The sequence below is a fragment of the Strix uralensis genome, chromosome 5 (genome assembly GCF_047716275.1).
Source record: "Strix uralensis isolate ZFMK-TIS-50842 chromosome 5, bStrUra1, whole genome shotgun sequence".
NCBI lineage: Eukaryota > Metazoa > Chordata > Aves > Strigiformes > Strigidae > Strix > Strix uralensis.
This window is the reverse complement of record NC_133976.1, coordinates 703,987-726,580: the sequence shown is the minus strand read 5'-3', so window position 1 is coordinate 726,580 and position 22,594 is coordinate 703,987. Positions and strand designations below refer to the sequence as shown.

The following is a 22,594-nucleotide window of genomic DNA, read 5'->3' as shown; positions in this document are numbered from 1 at the left end:
AGCCACTTCGCATCAAGGTTGGTTGGTTGAGGCAAGAAGGTGAAGTATAGGAGGTTCTGTGTGCCATGGCTGTATGTTGTACTAGTGACTGATCATGACACCTTTATTTTTAGGTGATTGCATTTTTAAGGAAAAAAGACAAATTTATTAGCCTGGTGCTAAAGCATATAGATACATCAGCAATGATGGACCTCCTGCTTCGTCTAATCAGCTGTGTGGAGCCCGCAACTCTACGGCAGGAAGTACTGAATGTGAGAAAATTTTTTTTTTCTTTACAAGATTGGGAACAAGGGGTTTTGTTTGTTTGTGTCTCAAAGAAATAGAATTCTTCTTGTCATTTTATTATGAGAGCGGATCCACCCTCCTGAAAGCTTTTTCTTAGTGCTAGAGTCTGCACGTTGGTTACTTTGGGTATTTCAGCCTGTTTGTGGCTTGCACGGCAGGAGAGGCCTGGTTCAGTCCCTGGCAGTAAAGGACTTTCAACTCATTTTTCCATATAGCAACCACTATTTACTCCAGCTGTTTTTGCTGCAGAGCTTTGACAAAGGAAATTTGTAATCTTTCCCAGCATTCAGAATTTTAGACTGATCGTTTGGGACCGTACCTTGTGTAATTCCTTCTGTGTTCAAGGGTGTATGAGACTTTTGTAGATGATACCTTGTGCCGCCTCCTTCCCCTTCCTCTTTAACAGGCAGCCTTATAAAATACCTTATTAAGATGTGGAGTTTGCTTTACAGGTAGGACAAGTTTTTCTCCCTTCATTGCCCAGTCTGGGTGAGGCTGCCTCATCCCCCCTTTAGTGGGTAGATGTGCAGGATTGGAGGGAAAAATACCCTCCTTTAGCTCCCTCTCAGCAAACCAGAAGAGCACTGAGGGGTTCCCTGCAGCCCACACCAGGATTTCTGTGTTTGGTGACTGTGTCTGGAGCCCTGACCGTGCCACAGTTTTCAGTTGGTTAGGCATCAAATGGTAATACCAAGAAAGGACATGGGAGGAAAAAGCCCTGGAGAGGTGAGCTGATGGAGGAGAATGATGATGGAGGGCTCACTGGAGGAGAAGGCAGCCAGAAGAGGTCCAACTGCACCCCACGATGGCCCGAGGACAGGGATTGCTCCCTTCTGCTCAGCGCTGGTGAGACCTGTCAGGATACTGGGGCCAGGCTGGGGCTCACTGGTGCAGGGCAGACATGGCAGTAGTGCAGCGTAATACTACCAAGACAAATGCAAGTATTTTTTCATCTGATGTTAAAATGGCATTTTAACTGAGTAGTGTTTTTCCTGGATGGATGGCTTCTGTCCAGGAAACTTCCAAATATTCAGGTTTCCAAATATCAACTGTCCATGAACAGGCAGATCTGGATGGGATATATTTTAACCCCATCCTATCCGGTTAATTCTACCTGTTAAAGATTTCACACAATCAAAAAAAAAAAGAAAAGAAAACAAAGTGAAGATACCAAGTGGCACTGGAGGTGCACCTGAAAGGGTTTTTTTTGCAAATTAATGTAAGTATTATAATATAAGTATTATCCCCAAGCGTTTAAAAATCTGATGGCTTAACTTCTCCTCAGAAAAACAGAAAGTAATAGCAATATTGAAATTTGGGATTGAATGCTTAGAGAAGCTACTTAGCAGCAATTTGGCAATATATATTCAGAAACTTAAGTCTCCAGAAAAGTTAATTTGCAGTCTTGATTTTTGGTAGGTATTAGAAATAAAAGTTATACTTCATGGACTGGTTTAGCTTTTCATCACATCACGAAAAAATTATTGTCTGTCAGCAGGTAGCTAGGATGGTTGCAAATTGTTTTCTGTCTCAAAACAGTCTTCATATTTCTTTGGGATGCTGGACGCCTCAGGGAGGTATCGGGCTATTTTGAGTTTTAGCAAGAGGAGAAGTATTAGGATTAATTTTTCAGGAACTTGTAAAGCTGCAGCTGGCTGATCTTTCTAGGGTCTCGCTCCTGCTTAGCCACTCTTCTCCCACTCCTAACTGCTGAAATCCAGGAGAACGTGGTCCGTCGAGCAGCGTAGTAGATGGTAACCGGAAGACCATGCACCCGTGATGGAACAGCACAGCAGAGTCCATCTGTCTTATGATCTGGATCTGAGCTGCACTTTTTCATTTGTGTGCCTTTAATTAACTTCTCATAAATTCTGTCATAAATTCCTATGTGTTGTCATCTCCTGCCGAACAGTTTCCAGTTGATTGATTGCTCTATCCATATGTTGAACCTGCAGGCAAATGTCAGGCACTAACAGCACTGTGTGTTGAAAGTATGTCTTTAAATGCCATATCCAGGGTTTTTTCCTTGTCTGCGCATCCTCCTCCATGCAGTAGCTCGTGTTTGGGATAGACATCCTGTGCTGTAGATTTTTGGCTAGCTGTTTCAGTTGCTTTTGTAGCACAGTGACAGCAGTTCAGTTTAGAATTTTAAGGTTTCCCTGGTATCGATGTACCCTGCTCCTGGACGGTGTCTGAGGAGGTCTGACATTACATCAGAGTCTCCAGGTACGTTCCAGCTACTTTGCAAGTACAACGTGAATGTCATCTGGACAGCAAAATGCCTTCTACGTTGTGTTGGTGTGACTTAGCAAAAGTGAGAACTTTGCTGCCCGAGTAAAGTTTGAGAAGCCCCGTTTGTCACTAGAAAGTGCTGCTGTCGAGGGTCCCTCACCTAAGGGTGTCCACTTGACGTTGCTGTGCTGGCAAAATCCTGTGAACTTCAGTTGGTTTGTTATATTTTTCTTGCTGTCTGGAAAGGTAGTGTTTCAGTGTCAGATTTATGTGGATGATGTCTTAAGTTTTAAGTTAAAATTATATTCTGCATAATAAGTCCCACAGCACCTCTCCTTAGGGGTATGATGTCCACGCTGTTGCTTTGACTCGGTAAGTCAGAGACTCCCCGATAATTGTGCAAGAGTCTCATTCTCTGTCCTTCCCTCTTAGAGATCCTTAGCCTGTGAGAGCTGTGCGGTGCTGGTGGCTCCGTTCTCTGCCCTGTTTTCTACTGAATGGACCTTTTCAAGAGTGTGCTTGACGTTTCCTTGTCTACCCCTTGCTCAGCTGGTGTTAGCCAGGGTGGAGGCTCTCCCTTCCTGCGCCGAGTGAAGCTGGGCGCCGTGAGTTGGCGTTGTCCCGGGAGGAGGCAGTCCTGCTTTCACCTCCTTGCTGCTTGTTCCACCTGGCCAGCTCCCCGTCAGTCACTGCCAGGGAGATCTTCATGTAAGGTGACATGCACTAGGGAATTGATCCAACTGAAAACATGTCTCTTTTATTTGTATTTTTTGCCAGGATTGTTTTCAGCCAGCTTAATTCCTTGATTTGGATGGTTTTATTGGTTTGTTTTTTGCATGGACTTGTCCAACGATAAGGGAGGAGAAAGGAGCAGAAGTGGATGATTGTGAGCAGAAAGAAGGTGGCAGCGTCATTTTATATGTTCTTAAGCTGTTTGCAGAGCTACAGTTCGTGGTGTTTTTCCCCTTTCTCTTCCTTGATCTGTAACTGAGGGCACACCGTTAACGTGAAAAGATGGTAGTTCTTTATCCATTTCCTTCTGTTCGTGCATGACAGAGGAATGCTTTGTTTGTGTAGCTCAGATTTTGTTCTTTTGGAGAGCAAAAACCTTAGGAAGAAATGTTCCTAGCACATGCTGTTCCTCCATACTTCTGCCCTGAGCTGGACAGAAGCACTGCTGTACAAGGGAGCCTCCAGATTCGGCAGCCCCCGGGCAGGTGCGATGTAAGTGAAATGATCTGGTGTCTGCGTTGCCTCTTTACAGCCCTGTCTCCTCCCTGCTGCCAGACTCTCACAATTGAAAATACTAGAATAGTCTTCATCAGAAACCCTTAAGGAGGTCCTTCCAACAGACTTGTCTTTCAGGCACCTACATTTTGATGTCCTTGGACAAATCTGACGTGCAGATGGATGACAGCATATTCTCTTTGATCGCTGTCATTTGATCATGAAATGTCTCTGGATTTGTGAAGGAAATAATATTGTCTTTAAATAATTATTGCACAGCAAGAAAGCTCAGATATGGGTTGCTTCTGGAAGCATTTTTAATATCAGGACAGATAAGTGGCATCAAAGAAGTCTGTCCTCTGTCTGCATGTTATTAATATAAAATCTTACATAGAAAAAATGTGAAGAGGCACAACTGCTGTGAGAAGGCTCCACGTCTGATTTTGCTGGCATGTGCTGGGAATTTATGTGAAGCAGATCCAGTTATTGTGGATTTGTCTTCTGCACTTCATCTTCTCATGCTTGCCTTAGTGACAGAAATTACAGCTTCTGTTGTATAATCTTCCCGGAGGAGAATTAGCTGGTCTTCCTGATTGAGGTCTGGAGGAGAGAACCCGCTATGGCTCAGCTGGAGCACAGTGAGTCTCTGGGCTCTCACCGCCCAACCCCACCTTTGGGCTGCAGAGTGGGTTACCCCCTTCCGACACACCGGGCACCATTTCCTTGGTAATCGGGAAAGTGTGGTCCCTGTTCCTCTGAGGAGGAATGTGCTTGTCCCAGCTGGAGCCGTCTCTTCTCCCTGGGCGCTGGTGAGGAGCACCCGGGCGTGGACCACGGCTTCTGCGGAAACCCCTGGCAAGCTCAGTACCTCTGTGGTTGAACTGGTCTTCCAGTTGTCACCACTTGTAGCCAGGGTGTTGTCTACGCTTTTTGTCAGAGTCTTACCATGGGTAGTGATCATAGCGCACAAAAAAATCCCTACTGCACGTTGTCCTGCTTTTTTCTTTTGCTTTCACGGGTAGCAGAATAAAAAGGGCATATTCTTCATGCCGTCTTTACCCTACACTAACAGTAGATCCCAGGGCTAGATCAGACTAATGCAGATATCTTTCTCTTGTAGCAAAAACTGTCCTACTGCAAGGTCAGTCCTCAGCTGAGGAAAGTGCTGTGAGTACCTCAGTGAAGTCACCGTTGGTGTTGTGATCCTTGAAAGATCAGACAGCCTGGTCTGTTGATTGCTGCAGAGTTCCCTCTTTGACTACTTAAATAATTAAGCATGAACTTTCTTTTACTGTGGCTGATTAGAAGTATCTAAGCCAAAGTCACACTCTTACTAGGTATATTTTCAGCAGGTTTTAGAAACTTAAGTTTTGTTGACATCCTAATATAAGACTTCCTTCAGCATTGACCCTGCAAGACTTCAAACAGTCAGTCATAGCGTAATGCAGGTTGGAAGACGCCTGAGAAGGTCCAGTTGCCTCTGCAGAGCAGGTCCGTGGAAGTAGATTGCTCAAGGCCTTAGCCAGATGAGTTTTCACTTTTCTTCAGGAGCTGTCTGGGTCCTCTTCCAGGGTTTGATCACCCTCAAGTGGAGATTTTTCCTAATATTCAGTTGGAATTCCCCTTGTTGTATCTTGTGCCTCTTGTCCCGTGCTGGCACCTCCAAGAGGAGCCTGGCTCCATCGTCTCTGCCCACCTCACTGAGCAGTCACAGACCACAACAGGGTCTCCCCTTCTCCTTGTCCTCTCTGGCCTGAGCAAACCCCACTCAGCCTCTCCTCTGACCTCACATGCCCCAGCCCCGAACATCTCGAGGGCCTCCACAGGACCTGCTGCACTAGTGCAATGTCTGTCCTGTGCTGGTGAGCCCTAGCCTGACCCAGTATCTTGATGGTGTCACTGGTGCTGAGTGGAGAGGAGCGATCCCTGCTCTCCCGCTGCTGGCTGCCCTCAGGGGTACAGCGCTGGCTCTGGGCCTTCTCTGCGAGCTGTTCCTGGCTAGTTGGCTCCTGCCCCGTTACTCCATTCCCTGGGCAGGACTTTGCATTTTGCCTTTCTTGAACGTCTGAGGTTCCTCCCAGGCCATTTCTCCAGCTTGTCGAGGTTCCTCCCCTCCTGCGTATCCACTGCTGTCCCCCAGTGTGGTGGTGTTCATTAATTTACAAAGGCTGTGATTTTTTATTTTTTTTTTCCCCATTTTCCAGGTTTTTAATGAAAACACTTAGCAGTACTGGTCCACCAGTATTGACTCTTTTTTTTACTGGTAACCTCTGCTGTTAGGCCTACCTGGTCCTTGAACCTAGTAGCAGGTTATCTGGGAGGGAGGTAATCGCAGAGAAAGGTAAGAGGTAGTACTTAGACAAAACGGTCCTTCCCACTGTGCAGAAAGGCAGGTGTGGGAGAAGGTCCATGTGGGTAAGCAGGGTGGTCCTGCCTGAGCTCAGGCACGCACGGGCAGCACAGAGATGGTGGAGTGGGGATGGAGTACCCAGGAGCGGCAGTGAGAGGCTGACTGAGCAGGCAGGGACGTCGTTAGGAAAGCCAAAGCTCAGCCATAGTTGAACCTGGCAGAGGATGTGATGGGCACTACAGGGACCACTTCGGGGGCACTCCTGTTTAACATCTTTATTGATGATCTGGACGAGGGGATCGAGTGCACCCTCAGTCAGTTTGCAGAGGACACCCAGTTGGGTGGGAGTGTTGGTCTGCTCGAGGGTAGGGAGGCTCTGCAGAGAGATCTGGCCAGTCTGGAGCAATGGGCTGAGGCCAACTGGGGGAGTTTCCCTAAGGCCAAATGCCGGGTGCTGCTGCACTTGGGCCACAACAACCCCCAGCAGCGCTACAGGCTTGGGGAGGAGTGGCTGGAGAGCTGCCAGTCAGAGAGGGACCTGGGGGGGGATTGATAATGAGCCAGCAGTGTGCCCAGGTGGCCAAGAAGGCCAATGGCATCCTGGCTTGTATCAGCAGTAGCGTGGCCAGCAGGGACAGGGAAGGGATCTGACCCCTGTGCTCGGCACTGGTGAGGCCGCCCCTCGATGAGTGGGTTCAGTTTTGGGCCCCTCCCTCCAAAAAGGCCATTGAATGACTCGAGCGTGTCCAGAGAAGGGCAACGGAGCTGGTGCAGGGTGTGGAGCACAGGTGTGATGGGGAGCGGCTGAGGGAACTGGGGGGGTTTAGTGTGGAGAAGAGGAGGCTGAGGGGAGACCTCCTGGCCCTCTGCAACTGCCTGAAAGGAGGGTGCAGAGAGGGGGGATGAGTCTCTTGAGCCAAGGAACCAGCGGCAGGCCAAGAGGGAATGGCCTCAAGCTGCGCCAGGGCAGGGTCAGACTGGCTCTTCGGAAGGATTTCTTTGCAGAAGGGGTTGTTGGGCGTTGGAACGGGCTGCCCAGGGCAGGGGGGGAGTCCCCATCCCTGGAGGGGTTGAAGAGTCGGGTTGACCCAGCGCTGAGGGATCTGGTGGAGTTGGGAACGGTCAGGGTGAGGTTCATGGTTGGACTGGAGGAGCTTCAAGATCTTTTCCAACCTGGATGATTCTGGGATTCTGTGGGCGCTGCCCAGCAGCGGTTGGGCCTCACCAGGAGGCACCAAGCAGGAGCCTGGTGTATTTGCAGGCAAATCAGCCGCCTCCTGCCTGCTGGCCCCGTGACTTGCAGCCTTCCTGTAGAATAACTCCAGTTGCACGTATGTGCAAGCATTCTGTCCCTGAATTCCTTACACGTGCATCTTGTGTCAGTGAGTGTAAACACACTGCTGAGTTGTGTGTGGGCAGAAGAGTTGGTGTTTCAGGTGTGATTCTGAAGGGAGATGCTGAGGGTGATGCTCTTGTACTTCAGGTAGGTAAGTCCTGCAAGTGTCACAGCTTGCTTTTGAGGAGTCCTTTGCTTGTGAATGTTAGAGTCCATCTCTTCAACAACACCTTCAAGACAGAGGAGTTGATCTCTTCCAGGTTTACTACGTGCTTCTTAGTTCACCACATCTTGCTATTGCTCTTCTGATCTTAACAGATTATTTCAGTTGGGGTTTTTTTGCTTTTGAACTTCATTTTCTCTCTCCCTCAGTTCCCAAGAACAGCAATTCCTTTCTTCAGATGAATGATCATGCTTGTCTTTCTTCAGTACCTCTCTCTGTGGCCATCCAACTCCCCCCAGAGCCCATTATTATGGCAGTCCAGGCAAAAAGAGCAAACTTGATCCTTGCTTACTGTGTAACTCCCATCTTTAATTAGTAAGGCCCATAGGCACAACCGATGTGGGGCTTGGAGGAGGATGTTGGTACAGAATAAAGCTGATAATACAGTGGAGGGCTGGGATTTAACTTGCTGCGCTCTGCAAGGGAAAGGAAATATATTTAATGCAGGAGTGTTAATAAGCAGTTTTATTCTGGGCTGTGGAAGTCGTAAGGGTAGGTGGAACTTCAGCGGGTGAAAATTCCTCTGCTGACACGGATTGGCAGGTAGGTTCTGCACGAGGCAACAAATAGGCTGAAATACCCACTGTGCCATATCTGTGGAGCTTATTATTTGAAGAAGGGAAACTTGCAGGTAAAAATGGATATAAGTTTTTTGGTGTTTGCTTTTTTTTTTTAATCGAAGTTGTGCAATGCGTTAATACTGTGGGAATACCCAGAGATTGCAGTCAAAATCTGGGCTCCTAATCATGGTGCTGTGCAAACACGGGGTGTGGAACTGATGATGAAAAATGAAACATGCCTTGTAACAGAGGAGAGATGGGTTATTTTATTGCTACAGAGACTGCCACTAGGCATAATTGATAGATTTGAGCAGCTGGTTTTTAGAAGATACAAGTGAGGAGAATTTCATTAATTTTGATGAAGCTGTTTTGGTGAATTGTCAGTTGACAGCTACCTGAGCTGTCCTCGGAAGACTGAGCCTCAGGATTTGAAAGAAAGGTTTCAGGAGTCGTATCCAAGCACAGGGAGATGAGAAAAGGTGCTTGTAGACTAAAAGCCGAGGGGGAATGGAGAGTCGCTTTGTTAGTGGAATGGAGATGGCAAGACCTGAGGTATTAAGACCCAGCAGTGATCAACCCTACTGTGGTGGTCTTGAGAAGGAGGTTCAGGAGTTTAATTTTGATGCTGGAAAACTAGAAACCAGAGAAAGAATCTGAAGAGAGAGGTTGGTAGAGACACTGGTGAGGAAAAATGTCTCAGGAACCCAGTGTTTTCAGCTTCTGGGTAAACGGGATATTAGGAGGAAGAAATTACAGAAAACAGATCTGAAAATATGGCCTTGAATGAAATACTTGGTATCCCAGCTGTATGCTGGGAAGATTTTGGGACAGCATTGGTATTTTTGTGATAATAAGGGATATTAGAAAGGAGACAAAGTCAGATATTTCGGATGTAGTAGGAAAACAGTAATATTATTCATGGAAAAAGTCACCAAAAATGGTGAAGTGGAACTTTTGTTTTAAGTCAGACATACATCAGACTCAGCGTGGCATTGGAGAGGAGAGGATGAGATCTGTCCGAGGGTTTTCAGAGCAAAGCTGGTAGAGAGTCAACGCAAGGATTATAGTTGAAGTCATGTGAATAGATAACAAAAAATTGAGTGTTCAAGGGGAGAAGATACGCACAGAGTCGTCTTGTAAAGAAGTGGAAGGCAGGAGACTGTTCATTTTCTCCATGACTCATCTGGAGAGTGATGGAAGATTATATCATTGCAGAAACCTCCAGAGGCTTTTTCCTTTTAATTAACGTTTGGTCAGTCATTTCAAAAGCAACTGGGAATGCATTAGTTTGGCTGATTTGCCTGATTAGTTTGATTGATGTTAGCCATCCAGCCATTTGCCTGGAATCAAGACCGTAGAAATTTGAGTGGAAGTGGTTGGGTGGAAATGAGGAGTTGAGCTTGCAGACGGGGCTGGGAAGGGAGAAACTGGAACGTATCATTTGCAGAGGGCGATCTTGGTTTGCATGTGGTCAGGAAAGGGAGAGCAAGTGGTAGCTTGCACTCGGAAAAGGAAATAGTCTGAAGCTGGCAGAGAGCAGGGAGGTGAGATAGAGCAGCAGCATTGTTATGTCATCTCAAAGTCTGAGAAATTATTTAGTGTAAACAATGGTAAGAGCGTAAGAATAGGAAATGGTAGGAGAACAAAATGCTGATAATTATGCTAATGCTGCTTCAGACAATAGTGTTTATGACAGACCTATTCTGTGTTTTCCAAAGGTATTTAGGCTTTTAGTTCCACGGACAGGGTGTACGTACTGATGCAAATTAAAATGCATCTCTGTGCCTGGGGGAGTTCATGTGCTGCCTGTGGCTTTGGTTATGAAAGAGGAGGGAAGGGCTTTCCCTCCTTGAAGAGCCTGCGTTATGCGAAGCTTCTCAAAGATCCTCTTGTTCTGAATTCTGTGATATCAAACAAAGATTTTCTTTCCCCCTTCCTTTCCCTCCAGTGGCTTAATGAAGCAAAGATTATTCAGAGACTTGTGGAGCTGATCCATTCGAGCCAGGATGAGGACGTGAGTATGACAGGACTAAGTTTTGTCTTTGTGGGTAGCGGGTCCTGTGAGGTCCAGAATACTCCCCCTGTCTCTTTGATAATGCCCGGGTGACTTATGAATGGAGATCATGAGGGATGATCTGTGTGGGTGGTCATCCTGTCCTCTGGTTGCTCATACCGTAACATTTCGTTGTATGTTTAATCTGGTTTTGACTTATTTTACTACCAATTTCTTAGTTCATTCTGCTGCTGCCCCAGTTTGTGTCAGTATTTACACTTAGTGGTAACTTTCTTGGTTTTAAGCAGGAACCTGCTATTTGAAACAGGCTGTTGGAAAACTTGTAAAATTAACCAGTTCGCTGTAACTTTCAATTCTTTTTAGACATAAGTATTTTCAGTTATAAAATCCACAAGATGCAGCTCTCTGAGCCCATGAAAAAGACGCTCTGCGTATTAAATTTTATGAGTGCTTTTTTTTTTTCTTTCAATAATTTTCACAAAACGTCCAAGCCAGGAGCTCTGGGTCTGGATTCCCGTTTCCTACACTACCATTTCACATTCGGGTGTTGCTGCCGAGCAGGAGAAGCTCACGGCAGCGTCTTGGTCTCCACTGGCCCCTCTCAGATGGGGACGGGGGCTCTTGTTCACAGATTCCGGCGAGTGCCGGCGGCAAAGCGAACTGCGCGGCGCGGGTTTCTCTTGGTGTAGCGCTAACGCCGACACTGGGATTCCCACATCTCATCACAGCAAAAATTGCCCCTTCTGAGGGAAAAAATGAGAAGGAGCGTGCTGATTTGTGTGCCGTCAGCAGTGCTGTCTTATGGGGGAACGCTAATTACAGCGTAAGATCTTACACATACAGTAGCTACAGAGCCTTTGATTGATAGCCGGAATAAGACGATTCATTTATCAAAATACTACTTTAAAGTCTTTTAATGCATAGTAATTAAGTTGTAAAGGGTTTTATAAAGCCTTTTATTTTTCTTCATACAGAAAACCTCCTGAGTAGCGAGAAGTAAGAATGAAATACTTGTATTTGAAATTTGCAAGTTAACACACTTGGTCAGGAAGATGAAACAAGAATCCCCATTTTCTGAAATCTTTAACTGCATTTAGTTGTTAAGTTCAGGAAGATGTTCTCTTTGATTTTTAAAATCTGTTAATGCTTCTAATAATTCGCATCAATGTTGTATTTAACAGATGAATAATCTAGAGCGTGGTAGCACTTCTTTTGAAAAATTCTGATTTGTTCAGTTGCGTGCATTCCCAGCTATGTTAAATTTTCTCTGGCAGCCAGAGTGAGCCAAGTAGAGACATTGGCACTGAAATGTGCTCTATGTCATTGTTTACAGAGGCAATCAAATGCTTCCCAGACCCTGTGTGATATCATAAGATTGAGCAGAGACCAGAGCAATCAACTCCAGGATATACCTGAGCCTGATCCACTTCTCACAGCACTGGAATCGTAAGTACTTGTCAGAGGACTGTTGCTAAAGTAATTGCTGCTAATACTGTCACTTACTGATGGCTCTCTAGAGACACAAACCATGCATGTCAAGCCTTTGCTTAACTCTTGACATTTGTGCCAACCATTTAATATTGCTTTTAAACTGTAGTATCACTTAACTGCCTCTATTGAGATTTCTGGGTTTCGTAGCTCTGTATGAAGGCAGGAGATTGGGGTTAGTGATCCCCAGAGCTCACAGCGTAGTTCGAGATGAGGCGATACTCATGGGTGTGTTAAAACGCTTGTAGTGAACTTGGAGAAAGGTGAACTGTGATGAGATGAGAAGTAGTTGTATCAGCAGTAGCGTGGCCAGCAGGGACAGGGAAGGGATCTGACCCCTGTGCTCGGCACTGGTGAGGCCGCCCCTCGATGAGTGGGTTCAGTTTTGGGCCCCTCCCTCCAAAAAGGCCATTGAATGACTCGAGCGTGTCCAGAGAAGGGCAACGGAGCTGGTGCAGGGTGTGGAGCACAGGTGTGATGGGGAGCGGCTGAGGGAACTGGGGGGGTTTAGTGTGGAGAAGAGGAGGCTGAGGGGAGACCTCCTGGCCCTCTGCAACTGCCTGAAAGGAGGGTGCAGAGAGGGGGGATGAGTCTCTTGAGCCAAGGAACCAGCGGCAGGCCAAGAGGGAATGGCCTCAAGCTGCGCCAGGGCAGGGTCAGACTGGCTCTTCGGAAGGATTTCTTTGCAGAAGGGGTTGTTGGGCGTTGGAATGGGCTGCCCAGGGCAGGGGGGGAGTCCCCATCCCTGGAGGGGTTGAAGAGTCGGGTTGACCCAGCGCTGAGGGATCTGGTGGAGTTGGGAACGGTCAGGGTGAGGTTCATGGTTGGACTGGAGGATCTTCAAGGGCTTTTCCAACCCAGATGATTCTGGGATTCTATGAGGGAAATCCCACAAAGACAAATCTTAAAATTCCTGTATTGACGGTGTTCCCTGGAGATTTAGATTGGCTATTAGGAAAAATTTCTTCACCGAAAGGGTTGTCAAGCACTGGAACAGGCTGCCCAGGGAAGGGGTTGAGTCACCATCCCGGGAGGTATTTAAAAGACGCGTAGCTGTGGTGCGTGGGGACATGTGTTAGTGGTGGACTTGGCAGGGCTGGGTTTACAGCTGGACTTGATGAGCTTAAAGATCTTTTCCAACCTAAATGATTCTGTGATTCAGTCATACTTGGCTAATCAGTGGTTCTTATTGCCCACTGGTGAACATGCTGCACCATACAGACGGATTTCAGATAATCAAGTTGCTGTTGATCAAAATGGGGAAGCAAATGCTGAGGCCACAGGAGGAGTTTCTCACTGCGGTAGCTCGCATGTCACCGTGCACTTTGTTTTGCACGAGGCATTACCAGCTTGCCTCCAAAGCTTTGCTGAGGTCTCCTTACACACCTCGAGTGTCCTCTGGCATGCTATTTTTGGCTCCTGAGTCAAATATCAGTTGAAGAGCTCTTAACTTACGTGAACCTTGGGTTGCCTGCGGTTCCTCAGAGATAGGGTGATGCTGGGATACCGCCTGATACATCTCACCGGACTCTGAGTCATTCATCTCCCTGGGTTTATTCTCCAAATGTGGTTGAGCTCTGAAAGAAGTAAGTCTGCACACTGTAAATGCCTCCCTAGCCCTCCCTGATCATTCAAGGAGTTATTCCGTTTATTTGTGGCTGGATGGTGACAAATCCCCTCTCTCTGGACACCGTCCCCGGGGATCCCTCAGTACATTAGTGTCAGCTCATTCTTCTTCCTAGAGCCCTGTCACCCATGACCCTCACGAGCTCTCTTCAGATCTCAGAAACGTTGTGCAGTGCTTTAATTGGAGACGACGTGTCACGATGCAGATACCGAATTGGCTTAATCATTTGCTACCTTCTGATGGATAAACTTTGCAGAGAAGATTTGTAAATAGACATATTATTGTCATTCATTAGGCCTGGTGGTTTGACTGGAAAAAGTAGAAAAGCTGTTTTGGTTTGTAAGTGCTTTGTCATTTTTCATTTGAAATTTGGTTTTTTTTGTTGTTTTTTTTTTTTTTTTAAATCCAGACCTAACTTCTCTAGTATTACTGAGGGAATATATTGATGAGAAACTTTCAAAGAGTGTTTTTGTTAGGAGTTATTTCCCAGATAACGTTAACTATGAGTTGTGTACCAGAAAATGTTGATTTTTCATGTTTACTCTATTCCCTTGGCGTTGTTTCTTTGCTCTTTGTAATGAGTTTTAAATAATTTATGTTAGCATGTTTACCTCTTCCTACATTTACTTCAAACCTAAAAACATTTACTGGAGATTCAACATGAGATTGAAATCAAAAAAGGCTCTTTTAGGCCCAGAGGCGCCATTTTGACAGAAAAGGGCTGAAACAAGAGACTTGCAGTGAGTAGTATGGCATCTGTAACTAGGGCTTAAAATTCCTCTTTTACCTGTTTTTGTTGACCCAGAGCTCTCTTAATTTTTGTGACATTGCTGTTATTTTCTCCTGAATCTGAGCTGTCAGTTCATACGTGAGTGTCGGGGCGTCTGCTGGAGGGACCCCACGGGTGTGGGTGAGAGCAGGAGGGGGCTGGCGCTGCGCACAGGCACGGAGAACCCGCCCTCCCCGCAGGTGTTGCAGCGGCTGCCACGGGCTCGATGTGTAACTCTGCCCCTGCAAGGAAATGCTCTTTCTTAAAGGCCTCATTTCCTTTACTGCGCCGGCAGAAACAAGGCAGATCTGGCCTTTTGTCCCATAATACTTCCTTACTACGTAGTACAAGGTTGGATTTTCAGTGTAGATCGTGTCCCTGACGGTGGAGCCTCCAGCGTCTCATCACGTCTGTATCAGCTTTGAGCCCTTGAAAGTTTGGAGGGGCGGCTCCAGCTCGGCCATTTCACCTGGGAAGCCCCAGACCTTTAAGGACAGTTGTGGTTGGGTGTGGTGAGCCGTGGAGAACATGATACTTTCAGACTTTTTTGGTAATTTTACGCTGCTTTGGTAGTTTTAGACTTTCTCAGTAGTTTTGGAGAGGGATGTGGAACCCTGCTGTGTGTGGGGCAGAAGATTGCTGCCCATCGCCTTTCGTGAGAGCCTCCGTGACACCAGTGGTAGAATTTAAGCAAGTTTATTTCATTATACAAAGAATTGCACAAAGCTGCAATTTGAAGTTAGGCTCACACTTTACTCAGATGGACTTTAGCTTCTTTCCCCGCTCCCTTCACTCTCCCTCACCTTCCTGGTGTTCTCTGTGGATGCACTTTGCATGTTTTCAAGCACTACCTGTAACTTTCAGGCGACAAATAAAAGTTTTTGCACTTCCAAAAAGCATTTGTAAAAGTCGCCGTGCCACTTCACTGCTTAGAAGAAAAAAATATTTTGAACAAAAGTGATTTTTTGCATGACTTACCTTTCCACTGAAGGTCACATCTCATTATTTTTCTTGGCCAGTTTTCCCAAGCATTGCTGGTAACTTTTTTTGATCTTTGGATAACTTTTTTTTTTAATCTATGAATCATGAATTAATAATCAGCTAGTGCAACAAGAAGGAGCTGTGAGCAGGGTTACGGAATAAATATCAAATCTTAATTTTTCAGTAACTGTTGGCTGTATGCAATAAAAGTGAATTCAGTTAATCACGGTAAACTGTTACTTCTTTTTCCTGACTCTGCCTCTTGTGCTGATGGAGTGTATTTAGATGCTACTTATTAAAATAATTTTATCTCATGCATTATTCATGTATTTTACATTTTTATCTCATATTTTATTTATACAAATGTAAATGAGATTTTTTCAAATGTTAGAAAATAGTAAAAATTAGACTGTGAACTTGAGTAATCCTGTTTTTAGCTGGACATGTGACTTAGCAAGCCGAGAACGGCACTTGCTGAGTGCTGGATTTTGGAGAACTGTCATTAACATCTGCAGAATTAGCATGGGGAAAGAATCTGAGTACAAAGGTGGAAGCAGGCACTGCTGCAGTCCAGTAACCGTAGATGAGTAACAGTGCCAGACTGAACCTCATCTTCCTTGTATCTATTATTCATTTAGCGTGGCAAATAGTAGAGAAGAAAGTGGGCTGTTACCTTGTGCTAATTATTCTTCAATCCTAAGGCCGCGTCAGAATAATTTTTAATGCTAGAAAGGACCAATGTCGTTACTCGTTCTGACTCCAGCAGTCTTCAACGCCTCACTTGGGGATCCTTCCACCCGGCCCCAAATCTGTGGCTGTTTGGAAGGCATCTTGTCTTGGTTCAAGGGCTCAAAGAGATGGTGAATTGATTAAAGTACTTCAAGGGGGTAATAGCTAAGACTAGTAGAAACGTGCGTATTATTTACACTTTGCGTTGGCCTCTGTTTCCAGTCCTTACTGTGCCCCTGGCAAATGATAAGGGTCAGCTTCCACTGTTTGTCGTCCATCTTCTGCAATTCTGATGGGTAATTTTAGATCCTCAGCTAATAGCTGATTACTGTTTTTAATAAATTAAATTGACTGAGTTAACACTTGGGTTGTCTTCCAGTTTATGACTAAGAGGTATATCCTGTTGATAAAGGAGAGTGACAACTTGGGTTGGAGTCTACGTGTCTATAACCAGGTCTTGCCTTAGTGATGAGTAAGCAAGCTCAGAAACCTGGTGTAGAACCGTGCTCATCATATGAGACTTTAGAGAGGAAGGTCTTTATTCTTTTTTTTTTTAAAAAAAAAAAGGAAAATTGCAGCAATTTTTTTCCAGAAGACCCAGTAGTTGATATTTTGTGGTTAAAGGAACTGCCAAATACTTCTAATTCTTATACTGCTTGTGTATGTGTGTGTTGATCAACAGGCAGGAATGTGTGGAGCAACTCCTGAAGAATATGTTTGATGGAGAACAGACTGAAAATTGCATAGTGAATGGGACACAAGTTCTTCTAACATTGCTGGAAACAAGGCGCTCTGGGTAAGTTAGCACTTGCTTCCCTAGCAAGAACAATTTTAGGAACTCCAATCTAGTTTACTTAGGCCAAAAAGGATTTTTTTTTCTGGCCTGCTGTGAAGTGCTGTCTAGAAATGAGTACAAGAAGAGCTGGTTTTTGGTGCAGTAGCTGTACCTTACGGCAGTTGTACCAGTTGGCAACTGGGCCCTTCTGCGGGCTCTTCCAGTTCCTGGCACGTGTATCGCAAAGTCTCGTCTGTAACAGCAGAATGTATGCAGAGAGGGGGAGGAAATGATACATCACGCGTAAGCTGTGTGATGATGTGTGCGTGTGTATATATATGGCTGTATAGTTTGAATTTTGTTTTTTAAAATTATATCCGCCTTTTATTTCTTTTTATGGAGACAGAGGAGAGAAGAGCGAAAGAGAGTTCTGGGGAGGAAGGGAGTCATCGAAAATCTCAATTTTTAAAAAAGGAGAACGTAAGAGTGAAGGAGCTAATGGAAGATCAGGAGGAGGTACTGGAGAGCAGGACAGAAGATGGCACTGGGCAAACAAGTTGCTAGTTAGAAAATCATGTGCAGAGTTAAAACTGAAAAGCTGAGATACTAATTCTGCTGTGTCTTGTGCCCAGGATCTCTGAAGATTTATGAGTTGGAGACTTAGGGGTTCCTATCTGGCCCATTCCTGCCTCCCTGGAATTACATTTCATGACTGAAATGAAAGTGTTTCTTTTGTTCCAATGTGAGACTGCTGCTGGAAGGGGGTAGCGATAGTTTTAGTTTACTGCTCGCCAGTGAAGAGGTGTGATTATGAGCACAGCTACATGCCTGCTCAAGGTTTTCATCAGTTACGTACACCTTTTTGAACACTTGCGGAAGGTTTACAGGTTGTAACAAATGTTTATAGTTCACTCTTGCTGATGTAATGTACTTTTCAAATGTTTGGGAAGTTTTAAAAACCAGGAAGCTCTTCCGTAATTTGTCTTCGGCTCTGCAGACAGCTTATTCTCCATCTTCCCACTTATCCCATTCACAGTTTTGATTGTGTGAATATCGTCTTGTAAATTATATATGAATATAATGTGGTTATGTAAATGTATTCAGTAGCTGGCCATTATTGTTTTTCATATTAATAGTTATTTTTCAAGAGAAAATGACCAACATGGACGGTGTGACTGGAGACCATTTTAAGATTCTGTCGAATCTTGACTGTCGTGCTTTTCTTGCTTCCAGGGTGGAAGGACTGATGGACTCATACACTCAGGGATTTGAAAGGTCTTACACTGTCAATAGCAGCATCTTACACGGTATTGAACCACGGCTAAAGGACTTCCACCAGCTGCTGCTCAGCCCTCCCAAGGTAGGGCATCTCAGCCCTTCTCAGGACAGGGGCTCCTCCCCTGCATTCCAGGGTTCCCCTTTCCTCATACACAGCCTTCCTGGATATTTTCTGAAAGCACCAGGTGCTGAAACAAGCAAACATCGTTTCAAGAAAAATTCAATCTTAAAGTTTATAGTTCTGCTGCTTACAGACTAGGCAGTAGGAATTTTGAAAGTTGTTGTGTTTGAGTAAAACCAAGAAGTGGAGATAGGTTGGGACTGGTGACTTGTGTAAAGAGGATTAAGGGGTAAAGAGAGAGGAACTTTTAGTTGGAGGATATTTTGATTTTAATCTTCAATTTTGGAAGTAAAAGTCTCACAGTGGTCACACAACACTGCCTTCTCTGTGGGAAGATGGTTTAAGTTTACCTGCAGAGAATATTTATGAAATGAACTAGTTGTATATGCACGCTGATTTGACTAAACACACTCGAGGAAGTGTTCATCTTCGTTAAGGTAATCATTATCTGTTTCTTTGATAGAAAACAGCAATCCTAACTACAATTGGTGTCTTGGAGGAGCCACTGGGGAATGCTCGTCTTCATGGATCTCGTCTAATAGCTGCTCTGCTTCACACAAACACTCCCAGTATTAATCAGGAACTATGCAGACTCAGTACCATGGATTTATTACTTGTGAGTAGTACAGGGTCACACTGTGGATGGGGAGAGGGGGAATCACTTTAACCTGGGAACGTTTTTGCTTTCCCTTCCATCTGTTCAGAGCAGGGTAATTGTCTCATGTGTGGCAGAGTTATCTACCTAATCTGAAAGTGGGAACATCCATCCGTAGAATAGATTTTGTAATACAAATACAGTTGCTTAGTATTTTGAACTGAACCCCATGCTTCAAATTTATTGCTGTAGTAGCTTAGTAGTATGCAGAATAGTCTGGTTATTGAGAAAGCTTGGGTATGTTGTGCAGATCAGCTCTGCCAATACTGAGAGCTGATCTTTTTGTCGAGCTGTGAACAGGGACATGTTCTGAGAACTGCCAGTGTAACCAGGACAGGCTTTCAGAAAACTATTTTTATGCTTAGAAATTATTTAGTTAGCATTTTTCTTATGATTAATTCAGCCACAGAATAGATGACATTTGTTTCAGTATGTCTGTGCTGTGAGCCCTAGCTGTGTACGAGAGTGTTTCCAGCGTGCTCAGTTTAAAGGAAAGTAGATGTTAGAGCAGAGCAAACAGCACATTCGGCCGTAAGTGGATGCTGAGGCATGTAAGTGAAATTGTTCTGGTGGAATTGCTGATTAAACAACTAGTTGGGCAGTGCTCTGATACCATTTGATTGTTAAAAATGGTAAGATATATCTAGAGTGAATTTTTGCTTCTCATTTTTTCCCAGGACTTATTTTTTAAATACACGTGGAATAACTTTTTGCATTTCCAAGTGGAATTGTCCATAGCAGCTATTCTCTCACACTCTGTGCAAGAGGGAAAAACTACTACTAATGACCTAGAAAGCAAAGAAGAGGTGCTGAATGGAAATGTGGCCCCAGAGAACTCGGAGACTCCAGAAAACAATACCGAGAATATCATGGTTACTCATGTAAGTCTGGCCGTGTCACCTGAGAATTTTAGACTGATTGATTCAGCCTGTATATGCATTAATGAGAAAATGGTGTGACGAGCTGTTCACGAGCGTGAAGCTTATTTAAATGTGTCTAGATAGAACTTGGTTCTGTCAGTTCTGGATGGAAGTGTGTTTGCTTTTGTACATTTGTGTTTAGCATCCAGTTACAAAATAAACATACCACCCAGCTCGTTTAATGGGCTTGTGAGTCCATTTTTGTTTAATTTTTTTGAGTAAAGATGCATATAAACTTTGGACAAAAAAAATAATTAGTAACTACAAGTAGCTAACTACATTTTAGCTTCTGCATTGTGGCCCTCATGGTGAAAACCCTTTGTTGTGTCTGTAAAACGACAACAGTGTTCTTCATTACTGCTCATGTGAAGCCCCAGAGCAGGCTGAAGGTGTTTATAGGTGTTGCTGTTTTCCCTGGATCCTCTGAGAAAAAATTGTGTAAGAAGAAACTTGAGCTCTTGGGAAAGATAAGTGCTGAACTTTAAGTTCTTGTTCAGCAGGAGTGAAGGAACGAACAAAAGTAACTATAGTTCAGTACAGACTTCCTAAGGCATGAGTCTTCCTTTGGCAAACTTCTGAAATGTTCTTCCTATCTCTTTTTTTTTTTTTCCTCTAGCTGTTCCAGAAATGCTGCCTAGTGCAAAGGATATTGGATGCCTGGGAAGCCAATGACAAAATACAGTAAGGGATTTTGGGTTCGGAAGGCCTTTGTTCTAGGGCTGCAGATTTAGAATATTGCCTTGAAATATTCTTGCAATTATTTGCATAATTTACAATTTAATGGTGTCTAGAATGATTGGATTTTCATCATGATTTGGAATTAGGATTATTTGCCTGTTAAAAAACAAATTCACCAAACGGACGTATAATTTGAAAGCGTGATTTTTATTTTTTTTTTAATATGTATAACATCTCAACCCAGACACACAAGATGCTTCTTCCTTGCTTTCTCAGGAAATTACACAGCATATTATCTTTTTTTTTAAATGCATAATTATACTCTCCCTAGAGTGAGCAACTGTGTGGAAAGTGAGGTGGGCAAGCATTTTTGCCCTGGATTTGCCCCACATTTAGTGTTCTAACTTTGTAAAACACTCGGATTGCATGCTGATTGCAATGATTGTAAGAACTAAATAATTAAAAAAACCTAGGACATCCCAAAGTGAAAGTGTTATCTAGGCTTCTGTTTCTTTGTCCATCTAAATGTTTTGGTCCTCTCTCGCTATTTTGAGCTCTTTATGGCTTCAAAGTGCTACTTAGTCCCCCTGTAATTATTTTAGGCTTACTGTCAGGGTATAATTGGTGGGTTGGGTTTTGGGTTGATTTTTTTGTTTGGTTGGGTTGGGTTTTTTTGGTTTTTCCTTCTTGCAAGCCTTTGGGCTGTCGATTACAAATTTTGCTGAAAGTTTCATTGCACAGCTGTCATTGTGCACAGTTCTGTAGGTAACAGAAGTTGCTGTAGTTGCTGCTTAAGAGTTTACCTAATTAAATTAGGTAGGAACTAGAGCTCATACATATTTCATGTCAAACAGTTCCAGTCACCACACTGGAAAGAATTTTAATGGCAAGAAAAAAATACTGTGTTAACGAGAGGTATCTCAGGTGGTGTGCTTTGAGAAGCTTGAGTTTATATGAAGGTTATTGTATGCACTCAGTGAGGAGATGGAGTCAAGCACTGGGAGCCCCAGTGTCAGAGATTCCAAATTGAGAAGTTGGGAATAATTTCTTAAAAATCATCAGCAAGAATGGTGGGAATAGATTTTCCTGTTGGAACATGGAATATCTCCTTGGGTTCTCTTAGTTATTCTGTATGTTCTTGATGAAGGACTTGTAGCTACTAGAATTTAACTTCTAGGTAACCCACATAATTCTTTTACTGCAGTCCATTTGATCTGCCTGGGTAATTAGAATTTAAAATAAAGTAAGTCTGGTCATCAATGTGAGTTTATAGGAAACAGCAGTTTGTAGGGCCCATCTTTGTGTGCCCTCCTACTCATGGAAATGTAGTAACCACCAGTTGTGGCGTAGTTGATAAAGAGTAATTGAAAGTGTTGAAATAAAAGTTAATTTTGCGTGTTTGCTGGCTGCATTCCAGCAGTGTGTTACGGACTGCTCAGCTCAGAAACCGTGGTGTGTAGGTCCTCCCGGAGCATACAGCCGGAAGACAGATGCAGTGTTGCTGTACGCTGCTTTTATCACTGTACGCTTTGAATTTTTGAGTAGGCTGAGCTGAAAAACATATCTTTTTTAGGGAGAGCCGTAGGACAGCGCTGTGTCCCGTCACTCCGTCTACCCCGGGGTTTTGTCCTCGAGCTCCTGCGCTGCTCTTTGCTGGGCACCCTGCGGTGCTGCTGTAACCTGTTGCTGGGGTGCCTGCGCGGCCCCGGGGGTGCGCCGTGTTCCACCCGGGAGAGGTGGCCCTGGGCTTGCAGCCAGGCCGGTGCAGCCGAGGGGCTCAGCGGAGCCCCCAATCCCCCTTTTTTAAAGCACTGGGGCTCTGCGCCCTTCTTGAGTTGAGGCAGAAAAGAAATGGCCACGAGCCGGGGTGTGGAAGGTTGGAGCTCAGCACTGGGAACTCATTTCCAGGGATTGGTTTTCTCTGGACAGCTCTAAACGCTGAGTTTGGGGCTTGAGTGCTGGCCTTATTACAGGGCATATCTACAGATAGAGTTTGTCTTGGCTTTGGACTCTGGATTTTGGTACAGGAACATGTGGAGGGGTACGATGGGGTTTGTTTCCCAAACCATCTAGTCCTCCCCTCACCTGCAGATCTTCAGCTCTGATATTAGGGAAAGCCTGAGGTAATTTCAGTACAAACTTATTCTTTTTAGAGATTCAGGAGGGGATGATTACACCTTTCAAGGGGTGTGGTGGTCATAAAACAAAAAAAAAAAAGCTTAAAATGTAGTTGTAACTGCCTGTGATCAGAGGAGCTGATGCTGTCTGCTGGCTTTGCTGTACCGGCCCGTCAGCGCTGGCTGCTGCTCGCAACCCCCCGAGCAAGGGCAGGGAGAATTTCGAGGA

At 44.7% G+C, this 22,594-nt stretch overlaps 1 protein-coding gene across 7 annotated transcripts in view; it reads left to right on the top strand.

Moving 5' to 3' along the window:
• PPP6R2 (protein phosphatase 6 regulatory subunit 2) overlaps nt 1-22,594 on the top strand; it is a 125,644-nt gene that overhangs the window by 61,296 nt on the left and 41,754 nt on the right. For all 7 annotated transcript variants that reach the window (XM_074869578.1, XM_074869583.1, XM_074869582.1 and 4 more), the window contains 8 exons: nt 114-251; nt 10,162-10,227; nt 11,561-11,673; nt 16,504-16,617; nt 17,830-17,956; nt 18,459-18,611; nt 19,328-19,531; nt 20,187-20,251. In XM_074869578.1, coding sequence (XP_074725679.1) covers nt 114-251; nt 10,162-10,227; nt 11,561-11,673; nt 16,504-16,617; nt 17,830-17,956; nt 18,459-18,611; nt 19,328-19,531; nt 20,187-20,251 — 980 coding nt within the window. The remainder of the gene's footprint in view (nt 1-113; nt 252-10,161; nt 10,228-11,560; nt 11,674-16,503; nt 16,618-17,829; nt 17,957-18,458; nt 18,612-19,327; nt 19,532-20,186; nt 20,252-22,594) is intronic.